The sequence below is a fragment of the Crocuta crocuta genome, unplaced genomic scaffold (genome assembly GCF_008692635.1).
Source record: "Crocuta crocuta isolate KB4526 unplaced genomic scaffold, BGI_CrCroc_1.0 scaffold489, whole genome shotgun sequence".
Taxonomy (NCBI): Eukaryota; Metazoa; Chordata; class Mammalia; order Carnivora; family Hyaenidae; genus Crocuta; species Crocuta crocuta.
In genome coordinates, this window is record NW_027531874.1 from 369,448 (window position 1) to 385,490 (window position 16,043).

General features: G+C 36.6%; 1 protein-coding gene across 8 annotated transcripts in view; it reads right to left on the bottom strand.

Moving 5' to 3' along the window:
• Window positions 1–16,043, bottom strand: part of CNTN4 (contactin 4) — a 902,287-nt gene that overhangs the window by 215,946 nt on the left and 670,298 nt on the right. For all 8 annotated transcript variants that reach the window (XM_077772911.1, XM_077772904.1, XM_077772907.1 and 5 more), the window contains one exon: window positions 15,704–15,799. In XM_077772911.1, coding sequence (XP_077629037.1) covers window positions 15,704–15,799 — 96 coding nt within the window. The remainder of the gene's footprint in view (window positions 1–15,703; window positions 15,800–16,043) is intronic.

Consider the following 16,043-nt stretch of genomic DNA (forward strand, 5'->3'; position numbering starts at 1 on the left):
TATCTGTGATCTCAGGCATCCACTGGGCGTCTTGGAATATATTCCCTGTAGATAAGAGAGGACTACTATTTATGTTTTGTTATTACATTATTGAAGTATTTTGTATCCTTATTTATAACTACTTGGCCTGTCAAATTAAATAAAAAGTATGCTTTAGTAATTTTATCTTGTATTTCCAAATATTTAGGATTATAAATTTTGACCCTATATTTTATGGAATTTAAAATACTATAATTGGAATGTCTTCAATGAGGTTTGTGTATCTTAACAACTAAAGTATCTTTTCTTGGGGTGTCTGGCTGGCTCAGTCAGAAAAGCATGCAACTCTTGACCTTGGAGTCATGAGTTTGAGCCCCATGTTGGGGTGTAGAGATTACTTAAGTAAATAAAACTTAAAAAAGTATTTTTTCTCAATTTAATGTTTAATGTTTTTGCATACAAATAATACTTGGTCCTAAACTAGTAAATCTATCATTTTTCCTTTTAAAGTCTATTTTGTTAGAATAGATATTTTATTTTAAAATAAATGCCATCATATTCTAGTTATTTCAAAAAAACTTTTTACTGAATCTGATGCTCTCATGTTTCATATGAAAGTTTTATCTCTTTATATTTTCTGTCTTATACTATATACTCTTGTATCTGTCATCTTTTTTTAAGAATTTTTTATTCATGTTGCTTTGCTTATCTTTACCTTTAGTCTTTGGTTGAAAAGGTTATAATTTTTTTGATTTAACTATGAAGGTACACATTCTGTTTTTATATCTATCTTGACCTATATTTCCTCTAATTTTTAGAATAAAGAATAACATAAAAACTTTTGATTCCCTCTTGGGGAGCCTGGGTGGCTCAGTCAGTTGAGTGTCTGACTTCGCCTAAGGTCATGATATCGTGGTTCATGGGTTTGAGCCCTGCATTAGGCTCTGTGCTGACAGCTTGGAGCCTGTAACTTGCTTCAGATTCTGTGTCTCCCTCTGTTTCTGTCCTTCCCTAATTCATGTTCTGTATCCCAAAAGTAAACATTAAAAAAAATTTTAAAAAATAAAACCTTTTGAATACCTCTCAAAGAGAAGAAGCACAGTTTGTTTTCACTGTTAAAGGATGATGTACTGGAGGGTATTATGCTAAGTAAAGTCAGTCAGTCAGAGAAAGACAGATACCTTGTGTTTTCATTCATATGTGGAACTTAAATAGTTTCCAACAGAGAGGGAAGCAAACCTGAGAGACTTTTAAATACAGAGAACAAACTGAGGGTTGATGAGGCAGGGAGAGGGGAAAATGGGTAATGGGCAGTAAGGAGGGCACTTGTTGGGATAAGCACTGGGTGTTGTATGTAAATGATGAATCACAGGACTCTACCCCAAAATCCAAGAGCACACTGTGTATGCTGTACGTTTGCTAACTTGACAATAAATTATATTAAAAAAATAAAAAAATTAAAAAGATGATGTAGTGTTATGGAATGTTAAGTATGCCATAATATTAAATGAAATAGTATGTACACACTGATAAAATATCTTTATCAATAACATCGATGATGTATACACTGGATCCTTATTACTGAACTTCCATATTTATGAAGCTTTCTTCAAGTGCTGAATGCACTTTGCTTTTGTATTCTTTATAAAAGCTTATCTAGTTAGTCATGCTTATCACTAACTCAATTTTCTACAATGTTCATTTGGCTTTTTATTGTGTCTGCACTGCAGGTTTTAATTCTTTCATTTCTAATCTTTTTAGCTCCTTCTCAACGCTGGTCTGCATCAGCGTCAGATCCCTTTTCCTATTAGTAACTTTGTTTCACAGAATCCATGTTTTCTTTGTCTTGACTGAAAGCACAACAGAGATGCCTCTTAGTTTTTTTACTTTGCATCCTCAGACAATGACTGACATTTCCCTCCTCTTGCCCTCTCTCTTTATCACTGAGTATTTTCTTAGGTCACCACGATGGAGTAGATTTTTTATTTAACTCTATTAACATTGTGATTCTATTCAGGTCTTAGGTTCACCAACCAAAAATGGGTTTATCCCTTTATTCCCATGGAGGTCCCAGTATCCCCACTTCAAGTATTAAGTTTAAAGCAATTTGATAGACATGTTCCCTTTTCAAATTCCTGGTGTCTGGCTATCATTAATTTAGTAAGATTCTGAAGGACTGAGAGGGCTTCCTATTGCTTCAGTTATCACTTCCACAGTGAACTAGTATAACCTCTTTCTTTTCTCCACACCCAATATGCCATGTTAGCCTCTTTCTCTCTGTAAAGCATTAGTTAGTAGAACTGTTGGTTCCTAGTGACTTTGGGGAATAGGGAGATGGTGTATCATGTGTGTGTGTTACTAAGTATGGTAAGCCACTTTCTTTGGATACCTTAAAAAAATTTTTTTTCTAATTATTTTCTCATAATAATGGGACAGACATCTGACCTTTAAATTAGACATCCAGATTGGAATACATTTTGCATAGAGGCGCCTGAGTGACTTAGTTGGTTAAGCACTCAGGCCATGATCCCACGGTTTGTGGGTTCGAGCTCCGTGTCTCCTCTCTGCCCCTCCCCCACTTGCTCTCTGTTTCTCTCTCTCAAAAATAAATAAACATGAACAAATTTTTATTTTTTATTTTTTTAACAAATTTTTAAAAGAGAAATATATTTGATATAGAGATACAACGTGGCTATTGCAGAAAGTCTTTAAAACATCCTTCCCACATTCCTCATTGTAAAATTAGTTGTTAAGTCATGAGTCTCTGCTCTAATTTGAATGTTTGTGTCCCCCCCCAAGTTCATATTTTGAAACCTTACTAAAGGTAAGAGTATTAGCGTGTAGGGCCTTTGGGAAGTGATTGGGTCATGAAGGTGGAACCCTCATGAATGGGATAAGTGCTCTTATAAAACAGACCCACAGATCTCCCTAGTCTCTTCCACCATGTGAGGACACAGCCAAATATTACCTGTAATGAACCAGAAAGAAAACCCTCACCCGACCATTCTGGCACCCTGATATCAGAATTCCAGCTTCCAGAACTGTGAGAATAAATTTCATTTTTTTACAAGCCACCCAGTCTGTAGTATTTTGTTATAGCAACCAGAACAGATTAAGACAGTCTCCGATGGTTATTGCTCAACTTGGCCTGTTTGTGCTATAATTATAGGTAATCCTTCAAGTAAATTTTTGATGACTACTCTCTGTTTTTAGTATGATTAAAACTTTGCTTCCCTCTTTGGTTTTCATAAAACGCTAGGTAATCATAAATCAGCCTTAGCTACCAAGAATCCATTTTTCAACACTGTCTTCCACTCTAACTCATCCCCTTTCTCACTTAAAAAAATCTTCAGCGATATCTTATTTTCAGAAAAACACCCAAATATTTAACACTCTTCTGGAACCTAGTCTCTGCCTATATCCCAGACTTGAAATTGTATTATTCTCTCTGCCACTCTTGGGTTCCACGTGACTTCTTCTCATGGCGAGACAACCTTTCCCACTGCTTGTATTGTTGTTTTGGCTGTGATAACCATTCTTTCCTTCTACCCTTTCATCCTTCCAAATCTAAGCTCCAGAGAGACTTCTGCAAGGAGGTTTTCTTCTATTTTACATCACGTCCTTCTAAGAGATACCTCATTTTACTGTGCTTTGCCTTATAGTACTTCACAGATCTTGCTTTTTGAAAATTTTTTTTTTCAGATTGAAGGTTTGTGGCGACCTGCGTTAAACAAGTGTGTTGGTGCAATTTTTCCAAGGGCATTTTGCTCACTTAATGCCTCTGTGTCACATTTTGGTCATTTTTGCAATATTCCAAGGTTTTCCATTATTATTATATTTGTCATGGTGATCTGTGAGCACTGACTTTCGATGTTACTAATGTAACTGTTTTGGGGCACCATGAACTGTGCCCATATATGAATGGTGAACTTAATTTATAAATGCATATATTCTGATTGCTCCACCAGCTGCCATCTCCCCATCTCTCTCCCTCTTCTTGGGCCTCCCTCTTTCCTTCCCACCAATACTGAAGCCAGGCCAGTTAATAACTCTACAATTGTCTCTAAGTGTTCCAGTGAAAGAAAGAGTGAATTGATGTAGAAAACTTCACTGTCTTATTTTAAGAAATTTCCACAGCACTCCAAACTTCAGGAATGATCACCCTGATCAATTAGCAGCAATCAATATTGAAGTGAGACTCTCTACCAATCAAAAGATGACTCAGTGAAAGCTCAGATGATGCTTAGCATTTTTTAGCAATAAAGTATTTTTGATTAAGGCATGAACATCATTTTTTTATATATAACGCTAATGCATACTTAATAGAATACAGTATAGTGTACACATAACTTTCATATGTACAGAGAAAAGAATTCATTTGGCTTGCATTATTGCAGTATTTGCTTTATGACAGTAATCTGTAACTAAACCCACAAAGTATCCAAGGTATGCTTATATTTCACATGATCAGATCATTGAGCCCTATTCTTCATACAGCCCACAACCAAAAGCACACATTCCAATGTGACAGTCTGAATACTCCCTTACTCCTCAGCAGACCTGTAAATCCTATGGTAGGGGAACCATTCTGTTTTTGCTCACTGCTATATTTGCCACGTCTACACCAATGCCTTGGCAACTGAGAGATTCTGTCAAAGTCATATTATTTTTATTTTTAAAAGGAAATCTATTCTTTTCAATCTTGAAATCCTAATTTAAATACTCTATTAGGACCCAATTATAAATCCTATTTATCACAACCTTTTCCACTGAAATAAACTGGAACTGTACATTGATAAGGAATGCTGGCTTGCAGATATAGTGAACAAATGCAAATGATAGCATAACTCACAGATGAGAAGGTGTAGGAATGTCTTTCTTATGTTTAGGTGTTCATTTCAGAGCTGTGTTATATCTACCCTGTTTTACAGTAAGTGGAAACCACAAATGGGAGAAATATGATACTTAAATCAACTACATTTGATTTGTAAAATGTTGTTTTTTCAGAAGGCAAAAGTTTGTATGAAGTTATGAGAACCTGGCCTCAAACATCTAAAACCAAACTATTTTGGTATTTCCTAGGTGTTCTCTAGTCTATGTGTTGTTTAAGGGAATGAGAAAGCATACACATTCCAAATTACTTCCTAAAGTAGAGATTCTTCGGATATTTCTGAAGTGTTACATTATCAACTGCAACAATCTCTCCAGCTGTGCCTGCCATATGCATTTATGAATTCTTGTGGAGTGTTGTTATAACACAACTCCTTTCCAGGGGTTAATTTAGACAGTGAAGATTATGATAATGTGTTAACCTGCAACTATCTGATGTGTGTTACAGTTGGAGATATGAAGAGCTTTCTCGGTTTAGTACAGAATGGCAGCCCATTGTTTCATTAGCAGCCAGCATCTACCTAAGAGAGCATGAACATTCTCCCAATCAGCTACTGAATTAAAGATCTGACCTATCTTCTAGTTCATTGTATAGACAGAGTTGGTCTGTCTGTAAAACTTTTACTGCTCCATCTGGAATTTTTTATTTATTCTACATATCTCGAATAACATGTATCAACATGATGGGTTAAAAAAAGTTTTTAATCCGTACTGTTCATCCTTGATAAATATACAACTACTTAATTAAATCACTTTCTTTTACATCAGTATTCTGATGCTACATAGAATCAGAAGCTATAACCCTATCTTTAGACAAAATGCCACAATTTATTCTTCTGGTTATGAACTTCTCTTGCCCAAATGTGTAGTTTTCTCTAGACTTTGATTTGGCCTACTTATTTTCTTCTTAAATGTCTGAAAACTAACTGAACGAGTTAAAAAATACATATATCAGAAAAGTGGCTGACTTCTTATTTGTGATGTAACTCTCACAGGATCAAGATTCCTGATAGTACTGAACATTTTGGAGCCTTCAATTTCTGATCTTCCAACCAGAGTCTATTTCCAAATTTCTAGGACTCAGGCGGCATTTCCTCATCCTATGTAACACACCATTATCCTCCTTAATTCAATGTAACATCATGATGCACTGACCTGACAAAACACCAATTCGTTGCTGAAAACATATCTAAAGAGCTGCTTGTTTCTTCCTCAGCAGAAAAGATGAGATTCGTTGAGTATATTTCCAGTGAGCATTAAAACAACAATGGTTCCCATACATCCTGCAGTGATTGCCTGCTGGATTATTTATGAAATGCTCAGCCAGGTTCATGTTATTGAAAGATCAGTGTTGATCATTTGTTCTGTTCTGGCTGGTACATCCTGGTAGTACTCTACTGGATATGTAATGCGTTTTTCATATCTCCAGACTCTTCACATCCCAAGTAGCACCTGTGTTCCCACACCATATCATCCTTCACTGCTTTCTGGGACAGGACAACTCCAAAAGAGAAAGCTCAACATGAAATAGAGCTTTGCTGAATGATCACAGTTTGCAGATCATTCAGCTTTGTGGATCAAATCTCACTTCCAAAATACCATTTCCTTTTGGTGCTAATGTGTTTGGCCCTTACTTTGACTGATCAATGGGCCTCCAATTCTAAGAATCAAACCTGAAGATAACGTCTTTGATATTTTTCTATGTTTAAAAAGAGACATTTCCAATCTGAATTTAAATCTATCCACAAATACTCTTACATAGTGCCTATCACCAAATTAAAAGCACAGTAGCTGTCAGGAGAGAAGCTGGGTAATTAGGGCCATCATTAATTAACTAAAATGCTTTGGTTTCTGCCAAATGATGAACAAGTTAACATGTACACAGAAGCAAAGGAGGAAACAAAGAGACAGAAAAAGAATTTCTTGAAATCATCTAAATGATCCTCTTTAGGCTACTGAAAGCAAAGAAATTTAATTAATTACTATTTATTAAGTAGTTCGGTTTATTTCTAAGTGTATGGATTTGGTATAGCTGCAAAACAGCTGCATTGTCTCTTACTAGAACTAAAAGGAGAAATTGGTAGAAAGTATATGACTATCATTCCTGAGGAACTCTTTTTAGAACCCAGACCAGAAATTCTCTGTACAGGTTAGTTTAAGATATTTGTCATTGGCTGCATATGGCTTAGAATTATTCTATGGCTAGGTAATGTTTGCTACTTACGTATTCGCTTTTTCTATTCATATGTACATAGTTGTTGACACTAAAGCAATCAAAAATATGATCATAAAACATTCAAGCTGTTGTAAAAAGCTGACAGGAAAATCAAAGACAAAAAGTATGCCAGTAGCATGGTAGAATAGGCTTAACTAACTGTGGAGATGATTGACATCAGAAATATTGATTGTGATTTTTGTGGTCATATGTTTTGGGGGACAAGCAAGTCATTCTTTAACACACACAAGAACTGATTCCCTCCTTTCCTTCTTCTGCCGATTCTTTCTTTGAGCTAAATGACCTCATGGCTGTGAGAAATGGAGCCTGTATTTGGTGTAATAAAGACAAATCATCCTACTGACCTATCGTCCTATGGATACACTCCCATGGAAACACTCCACCATGTCACTTGTGTGGAACAGTTTAATACAAGTAGTTGCTGATCAATGTGGCTCTTTTTTTTGCTCAATGAATGCAAAAGGGGAGGCTTAACAAATGAAGAAAAGCATTGCCTTCCAGAGGGTTTCATATTACTCTATGCTGATTAAATCACTAATGTGCTGATATCTCCTCTGATTGGCAAAGTAAAAAGAAAACAAAGGAGACCATTACCTTTCAGATAAAAGAGTCCAGGTTCATATATTTCAAAGAACTATGGTACAGTTAAAGAGCAAAAGCAAGAGTCTTAAGAATGTTTAATGCCAGATAAATCCCCAAAACGAAAAAACCCCAAAACTCACCCAAAACCAAAACAATACCGAGTAGTCTGTGGTACTAGTACCTATCACTAAAGGTTAGCTTTTCCTCATTGAGTTGCAATGTCTTTTTAAGTAAATATATAAAGTTTCTTGGGTTAGACAAGAAACTCAGTATGCATTTCCCATAGAAATACCATAAAAGGTGGTTTACTCAAGTTTGATTGACCCCTAATATATATGATTTTTTACTGAAGTATAGTTGACCTACAGTGTTATATTAGTTTTATGTGTATAATATAGTGACTTGGCAATTCTATACATTTGGCAATACACCCCCCATGATATTCTTAGTTACTGTCACCACTCAAAGTTATTATAACATTATTGACTATGACTTACTCCTTTTACAAGTGGAACTTTGTGTCTCTTAATCCCCTTTACCTATTTCACCCATAGTCCACAGCCCTCCCTTCTGGCAACCACCAGTTTGTTTTCTGTATTTATGAGTTTGTGGGGTTGTTTTTGTTTTCATTTGTTTGTTTCTTAGATTTCACATGTAAGTAAAATCATATAATAGTCTTTTTCTGTCTGACATATTTCACTTAGTATAGTACCCTCTAGGTCCGTATATGTTATCACAAATGGTAAGACTTCATTACTTTTTTTTTTTTTTTTTGAGAGAGAGAGCATGTGTGCATGCACATGGGAGGCAGGGTTAGGGAGTGGCAGAGAGAATCCCAATAAGGCTCCATGCTCAGCAACCAACACGGAGCTCAATGCCACAACCCTGGGATCATGATCTGAGCCACAAATCAAGAGTCTGACACTCAACTGACTGAGCCACCAGGTATACCTATATTTCATTCATTTTTTTAATGTCTGAGTAATAGTCCATTGTATGTATATATGTATATTTACATATATATACACATATACACACACATACACACACCACATTTTCTTTATCTTTTCACCTACTAAAGGACACTTGGGCTGCTTCTATATCTTGACTATTGTAAATAATGCTAAAATAAACATAAGGGTGCATATCTCTTCAAATCAATGTTTTTGTTTTCTTGGGGTAAATACCCAGTAGTGAAATCACGGAGTCATATGGTATTTGCATCTTTAATTTTTTTTGAAGAATCTCCATACCATTTTACACAGTGGCTACACCAATTTATATTCCCACCAACAGTGCACATCTTGCCAACACTTATTTCTTGTCTTTTTGGTACTAGTCCTTTTCATTCAGAGTGGTGTAAGGTGATATCTCATTATAGTTTTGACTTGTGTTTCCCTTTTGATTAGAGACATTGAGCGAGGATCTTTTCATGTGTTTGTTGGCCATGTGAATGTCTTCCTTGGAGAAATGTATATTCAGGTCCTTTGCTCATTTTTTAGAAAGACTATTTGGGTGTTTTTAGTGTCCAGTTGTATGAATTTTTACATATTTTGGATATTAACCCTTTATTGAATATATCATTTGTAAATATTTTTTCCAATTTGGTAGGTTGTCTTTTCATTTTGTTGATGGTATTCTTTGTGGTGCAAAGGCTTTTTAGTTTGACGGAGTCCCAATAGCTTATTTTTGCTTTTGCTTCTCTTGCCGGAGGAGACATATCTAGAAAAATGTTTTAGGGCCAATGTATAAGAAATTACTGTCCATGTTTTCTTTTAGGGATTTTATGGTTTCAGGTCCCATATATATATGGTTTTAATCCATTTTGCCTTTATTTTTGTGTATGGTGTAAGAAACTATTCCAGTTTCATTCTTTTGCAAGTAGCTGTTCACTTTTTCAATATTTATTGAAGAGACTGTCTTTTCCCCCATTGTATATTATTGCCTCCTTTGCTGTTAATTGGCCATATAAGAATGGGTTTATTTCTGGGCTCTCTATACTGAACAGTTGATCTATGTGCCTGTTTTTGTGCCAGTACCATACTGTTTTGATTACTACAGCTTTGTAGTCTATCTTGAAATCTGAGATTGTGATACCTCCAGATGTGTTATTTTTTCTTAAGATTACTTTAGCTACTCAGGTTCTTTTGTGGTGCCATTCATATTTTAAGATTATTTGTTCTAGTTCTGTGAAAAATGTTACTTGTATTCTGATAGGGAATACAATGAATCTGATTGCACTGTATACTGTGGACATTTTAACATTAAGTCTTCCACCCCATGAGCATAGAATATCTTACCATTTGTTTGTGTTGTCTTCAATTTCTTCCATCATCGTCTTATAGTTTTCAGAGTATAGGTCTTTCAACTTCTTGGGTAAATTTATTCCTGCATATTTTATGAAGCTTTTAACTGTGCAAAATGCTGCCACATTTATTACATGTTTTTACTCTAACAACATATTTGAGAGGTTGACAGACCAAATATAAGTATTATTTGTATAACATAATACTGTATGAAGATTTGAGAGTTACAATGAGAACAAAGATCTAGGGAAAGAGTGACAGCCTAAAACATGGATGAGAGAAACTTGGAAGTGGGGCTGCTTCTTGAAGAAAGTGGCCAGTTGTCCAAATGACAGGGTGATAAAACTAGAACCTACCCATTCTGATGTTAATTTTCCAAGGAGTCTGATATGGCAGATGGGGCCCATAAGTAAACCTTTTAGATGTCAGCAATACTTAAGATCTGCAGGACAGTGTGTTATTGTCCCAGGTTTGGAGCTGGATGCAACTTTGGATGAAACATGAGGGCAAGAGCTAAACTTACTGTGTATACTACAGTGAAATGAATTGGTATTTGGAGTAAATAAAGATGTACCTGGAAGACTGAAGGTATATAGAACTGATAAGCATGGGAGCCGGGATGGGGCAGGAGTTGGGAATTGGCATGGAGTGGGGCTGGGCAGAGCTGGACACTTGACAAAATGTGGATGTCTTGAAGATTATTTTGGGCACAGAGGACACTCATTTTAGCATAGCAACATCAGTCCAGGCCCAAGACCTGTCAGCGTAGTTTGAACTCATTAGGAAACTGGGTAAGCCTGGGGCTCAGTCAGTTAAGCAGCCAACTCCTGATTTTGGCTCAGGTCATAATCTCATGGTTCATGGGTTTGAGCACTCATAGTACAGAGCCTGATTTGGATCTTCTGTCTTCCTCTCTCTGCCCCTCCCCCACTCATTCATCCCCCACCCCCTCAAAAATAAATAAATATTAAAAATAAAATGAAAGAAACTGGGTGAGCCTGATCCTGAAGGTGACATCTTGATGATAGAAACAGTATGTATAGAAAGACAGAAACCAACAGGGCTAGAGAAGTTACGTAATTGGCCCAAGACCACATAGTAAGCTAATATGAGACCTGGACCTGGAATTTGGTGTCCTAGTTTCCTGCTTTTTCCTCTGTCCTAGAGTAAAAACAAAATGATCCAGCTGAAATAATGACGCTGTGGGAAGGCAGACTTCTTTTAGGGTTATCATATTCGTGGATATGTCCATATCAAATCAAATTTCCTGGACCCTGGAGATGTCTGCAAATACAGAGGTTTTGCTGAGACAAGATCTACTTGATTTTGTAATGCCGGGATACACATTTTCCACCCTGGCTGCAGATTAGAATCATGTACAGTGCTTTAAAAAATATAAAGGATGCCAGAGGACCCCTCTCAAGAAAGGCACACTTAAGTGATCTGGAATGGGCCCCAAAGAATCACCAGTATAGAAAATCCAGTACCTGTTTCTGCTGTTATCTCCTAGACTGGAAAAAAAAAGGGTCATGTTCCAGGCAAAGATAACACTTGACCCTGCCATTGATTAGTGTATGACCCCACATAATCTCTTTGCTTCAATTTCCTTATCTATGAAATGCATGTCCTTACTTCTTATAGGATTATGGTAAGGATCAGAGATAATATAATGGAAACTAAAGCATTATAAACACCATAAAGAACTCTACAGAGGCTCTGTTGTAAGGTCCCTGCATCTCACGCCATGTGAACAGAATCCAAATTTAATGGAAATGTATTCTGTGTAAAAGCATCTAATGATGACAATAATAGCTGGTTTCTATAAAACTCATAACAATGAAAATCATCTTAGAATCAGAATCATGTGGTTTCTTTTTAATACTCTAGGAAGCCATACTTTCACTAATAATAATGTAGTAAAAGCTGGCCAAATGTAAAATGCTACTTTTGAAGATATATACTTGAGAAAAAGCCAGTCTTTTCTCTTGATTGTTCATCTCTCTTATCAACAACCACAAAAATAAATGAAGTAAAGGTAAAGCCTGAGGTGACCTCTCTGCTTGGGTGATAAGGAAATCAAAGCATTCCATCTCAGTGGTGTGATTCTGGGTCGGCTTTGTGGAAGATGATCAATGTGGGTGGGTCTTAAATCTGGTACTGCCTCAGAGTCTCTAAAACAAGAGTTTTGGGGATCCTGCCCCAGATTTGTGGAGTTAAAATATCTTTGGGAAATGGTTGGGCACCCATGCTTTTAACATGTTGCCCTGATTATGCCTCAGCTTCCTACTCACCACTGGCCAAAGTGAGGTTTATGTGAGAGAATAGCTCAGGGCTTCTCAAACTTTAATGTGCATATGAATCATTTTGAGTTCTTACTAAAATGTGAATTCTGACTCAGCAGGCCCTGGATGGAGCCTCAAATGGTCTTTTTAATAAGCTGCCAGGTAAGGCAGATTTTGCTGGTCCATGGACCACATTTTGAGTAGCAAGAATCTTGGTGACATATAAGAGGAGGGTGAGAACAAAAACCTCCCTTGAACAGTTTATGAGAAATTCACTGTTGAATAATACAATTTTAGTACTGTGGTAGGAAAAATCTCAAAGTATTTCAGGTCTATTCCTATTTAATGAGAGTGTGGTTAAGGATCATGAATTCCTGGTGCCAAATGACTTGGAGGTGAGGGAAAGCCAGGTGAAAATTCTGGATCTCGGTAAACTCTATTTCTAATAGGAAGGGACATCACAGACAACCAGAGCCCATCACAGTGGTTTCCACTGTTTGGTGTTTGTGCTAAAATTGAATACTAAAATCTATGTAATGACATCACAACTGAATTTGTATCTAGTAACCAAAAGATGACAAAGATGTTACATGTACTGACTGATAGAGTACTGGAAACACCTGCTGTCTGAAATGCTTTTCAAAATAGATTAATTGTTGCTCATTTCTATGTTACCATAAGAAGGTCTGACACCACACAGCTTTTGAGACAGGACATGCAGCATCCTTTACAATGGATTTCATGCCATTACTCAGTGTCCCATTGATAGAATAAAAGGCCGACTCATTTCCTTCCTTCTGTGTGCTCTGTTACAATTGAAATTGGGATACCATATGCTGGGTCTAAAATGCTCAGTATGTCCAGCGGCTCATGGTGATTCTGTCAGAGTTCAGGTGATACACAGTCTGGAGAAGCAATGAAAGAACCCCTGCTCTACAGTTTGCACTGGAGGGTTTTGAGTAATTAGGGGGATTTCATCAGGTAATCATTGACTCCACTGCCCCAAAATTATGGCTGCCTGAGATACTCTCTTGCAACCTTCAATATCCTTTTTGTGTTCTTACAAATTCCCTTGCCTTGCCTGACTTGCCCACGGTGTTACTGAGCATGCGGTTTCTAATAAAGCCCATAATGAGAATATTTATTTCCTTGTCTCTCACCATCAAGACTGTCAGGAATGTCAGCACAGCTCAAAAAACTGGATTTCAGAGCTGCTGACTGCTGCCAGCAGAGACAAGCACATTTCAGGGGATGTCTGTGAAAATTTTTAATATATTTCTCTGTGGGAAGGGAAAGCATTCAGGTGTCTCATTGCGTAGCAGCACAGCAACACTTCAGGTGCTTTGCCTTTCCCAAAGATACCATTATACCAGGGAGTAGTGGGGTATTTTTTTTCTTAATAAGCCTACAAGATTAATTTTTGGAGTTGCTGCCATGTTATGAAAGTTTAATGCTGTGAGGTAGACTGCAGTAAAAACTAGGAAAACCTCCAATTCTTATTTTGATCAGATTTTATAATAAGAAAAGTTAGTCTGAGTGAACTTCACTTTAACCTAAATATAGGTCCAGTTAATTGGTTTCTTCATATAAATGGCAGAATTCAATAATGCAAACATAGTTAATAAACACGTTTAGTCTTTATTATTGAGTTATTACCACGTAATGACAGAACTAAAAGGGATCTGATAGATTTCCTTTGATCTCACCATTTTATAGAAAAGAAGAGTGTGGTATGGAAAATTTTTAAAAAGTTTGCTCAGTATCAAATAATGATTTGAAACAGAGCTAGGGCTCAATATCATGTCCTGGACTCCAAACTTAATGCTTCTGATGCTAATTTGAAGGGAAAACTCAAGTCCTAAGGAGTAAACCCATTTTTCAGAATACAAACTACTGAAATTTAATCTGGATTCTCTGCTAGTCTTCACAACCCAGAACGCTGAACAAGTCCATGTCCTCAGTCTAGATTCAGAGGGGTCTCCTCCATCTGCTTTTATACTCATCATATTAGAAGTACAAGTCTTTTGAGCTATTTTGCTAATTGTTATTTCCTACTCGAAAAGTTAGCTGGGGCATTTGATGAGAAACGAAAAGTTACAACTTTAGAACATAGTGACAAAAATAAAAGGATGTTTTCAAATCCTCGGTTTAAAACTTCCTTCATTATGTGTTAAGCCAAATAAAAAATTAAGATAATAATAAGGATAGCAGTTAGAAAATTCAAGTTTGAGTCAGACTTCCCAAGAAGTCTATTAATCTTGTTACTACAACTTTAGAGGAATCCTAATAAAGAGCATTATATTTTAAGCCTCTGCACTGCTGAGCCCTTTATGGCAGTCAGATTTGCCTTACAGTTAGCTAGTCCTTTTAGCAGACACTGCAAGTTCCATAGTCTCCCTTAGCAAAATTATTTTTTTTTTTCAGGGCCATCAAATTTACCTGTACAAAATACTTGATTTTTCCATCTCTCTTGCCACTGTAGGTAATCAATGGCATGTAGGGAAAAGCCTTCTGGCAAAGTGAACCTTTCATAACACAAAGGCAAACTGAGATGGAGACTTTTGACTTTTGTTCTTGCCTGTTCCCGTTTCTGCCCGTCTGGATTGCACACTCGCTACCCTAGCCATACACCTGTAAAGGACCTCAGAAAAGGATGCAAGAATGGGTTTGCACCCTGGAAGACATCCTCAAGAAGTGGTGTAGCTTGAGGCTACATACCTTTGGAAATGTGTGTGAGAACAAAACAAACTGTGTTGAAGCTGTGTTAGCTGGAATTTTAGTTGTTTGCAGTCAAATGAATTCCCTACTTTTTAGTGATTTACTTACTTATTTATGGGTATTAAGGAGGGTGCTTGTTGTGATGAACACTGGTTGTTGTATAGAAGTGATGAATCACTATATTCTACACCTGAAAGTAATATTACACTATATGTTAACTAAGTGGGATTTAAACAAAACTTGAAAAAAATAAAATGAAAACAAATGAATTCTTAACTCATCTAGTCATCACGAGTCTTTACAAAGTGATCTTGGATTCTGTGGTCAGAAGACTTGCGTTCTGGATCTGATCCTTTCTCAGACCAAAAAACAGGACAAAATAAAGTAATGGCATCTTTGAAACCAATCGAGTTGGAGAAAGCATGGGCAGTTTTACCTATATTGCCTTACTAAGCAACAGGATTCTTATTTCAGGTGACTCAGGTGTCTTTCCCCATGTGCCAGCTAGACAGCAATGGGGTGGGTCATTTGCAGAATCTGATATTTTCCTATCCTAATTATGGGAGGCATTGACAACGATTCTTCCTTGACACAGAGAATCTCTGCAAATGACACTCTTCTTGTAGCTAGTGCCAAGGGGAGAAAACTCAATAAGAAAAATAGCAGCAAGTGAAGTGAAGTGTGCACATTTCAGTGCACTTATAGTTTACCTCCTGAATGGGCTGGTGGGCCACAAAGAAGTACCATTCCCTGACCTTGACGGACAGACACAGTGCTTCTTGTTCTTGTTTTAAAGTTTTCAAGATCTGTTAAGAGAAGTAAAGGAAAAAAGGGTTTAAATTATAAAGGCTAAGATATTATGAGAGAATATAAGAGTTTCAAAAGAGGACAGTCCTCTGCTGAAAAACAGCCACTGTATCACCCATATCAAGGAAATTCAGTGTAGCTTCTGTTCACATGATATTGTGCTGTCATCCATAATTCTGTAATCTATACTGTAATGGAGCTACTTGTCACATATGTCTATTTATATTTAAAACATATAAAATT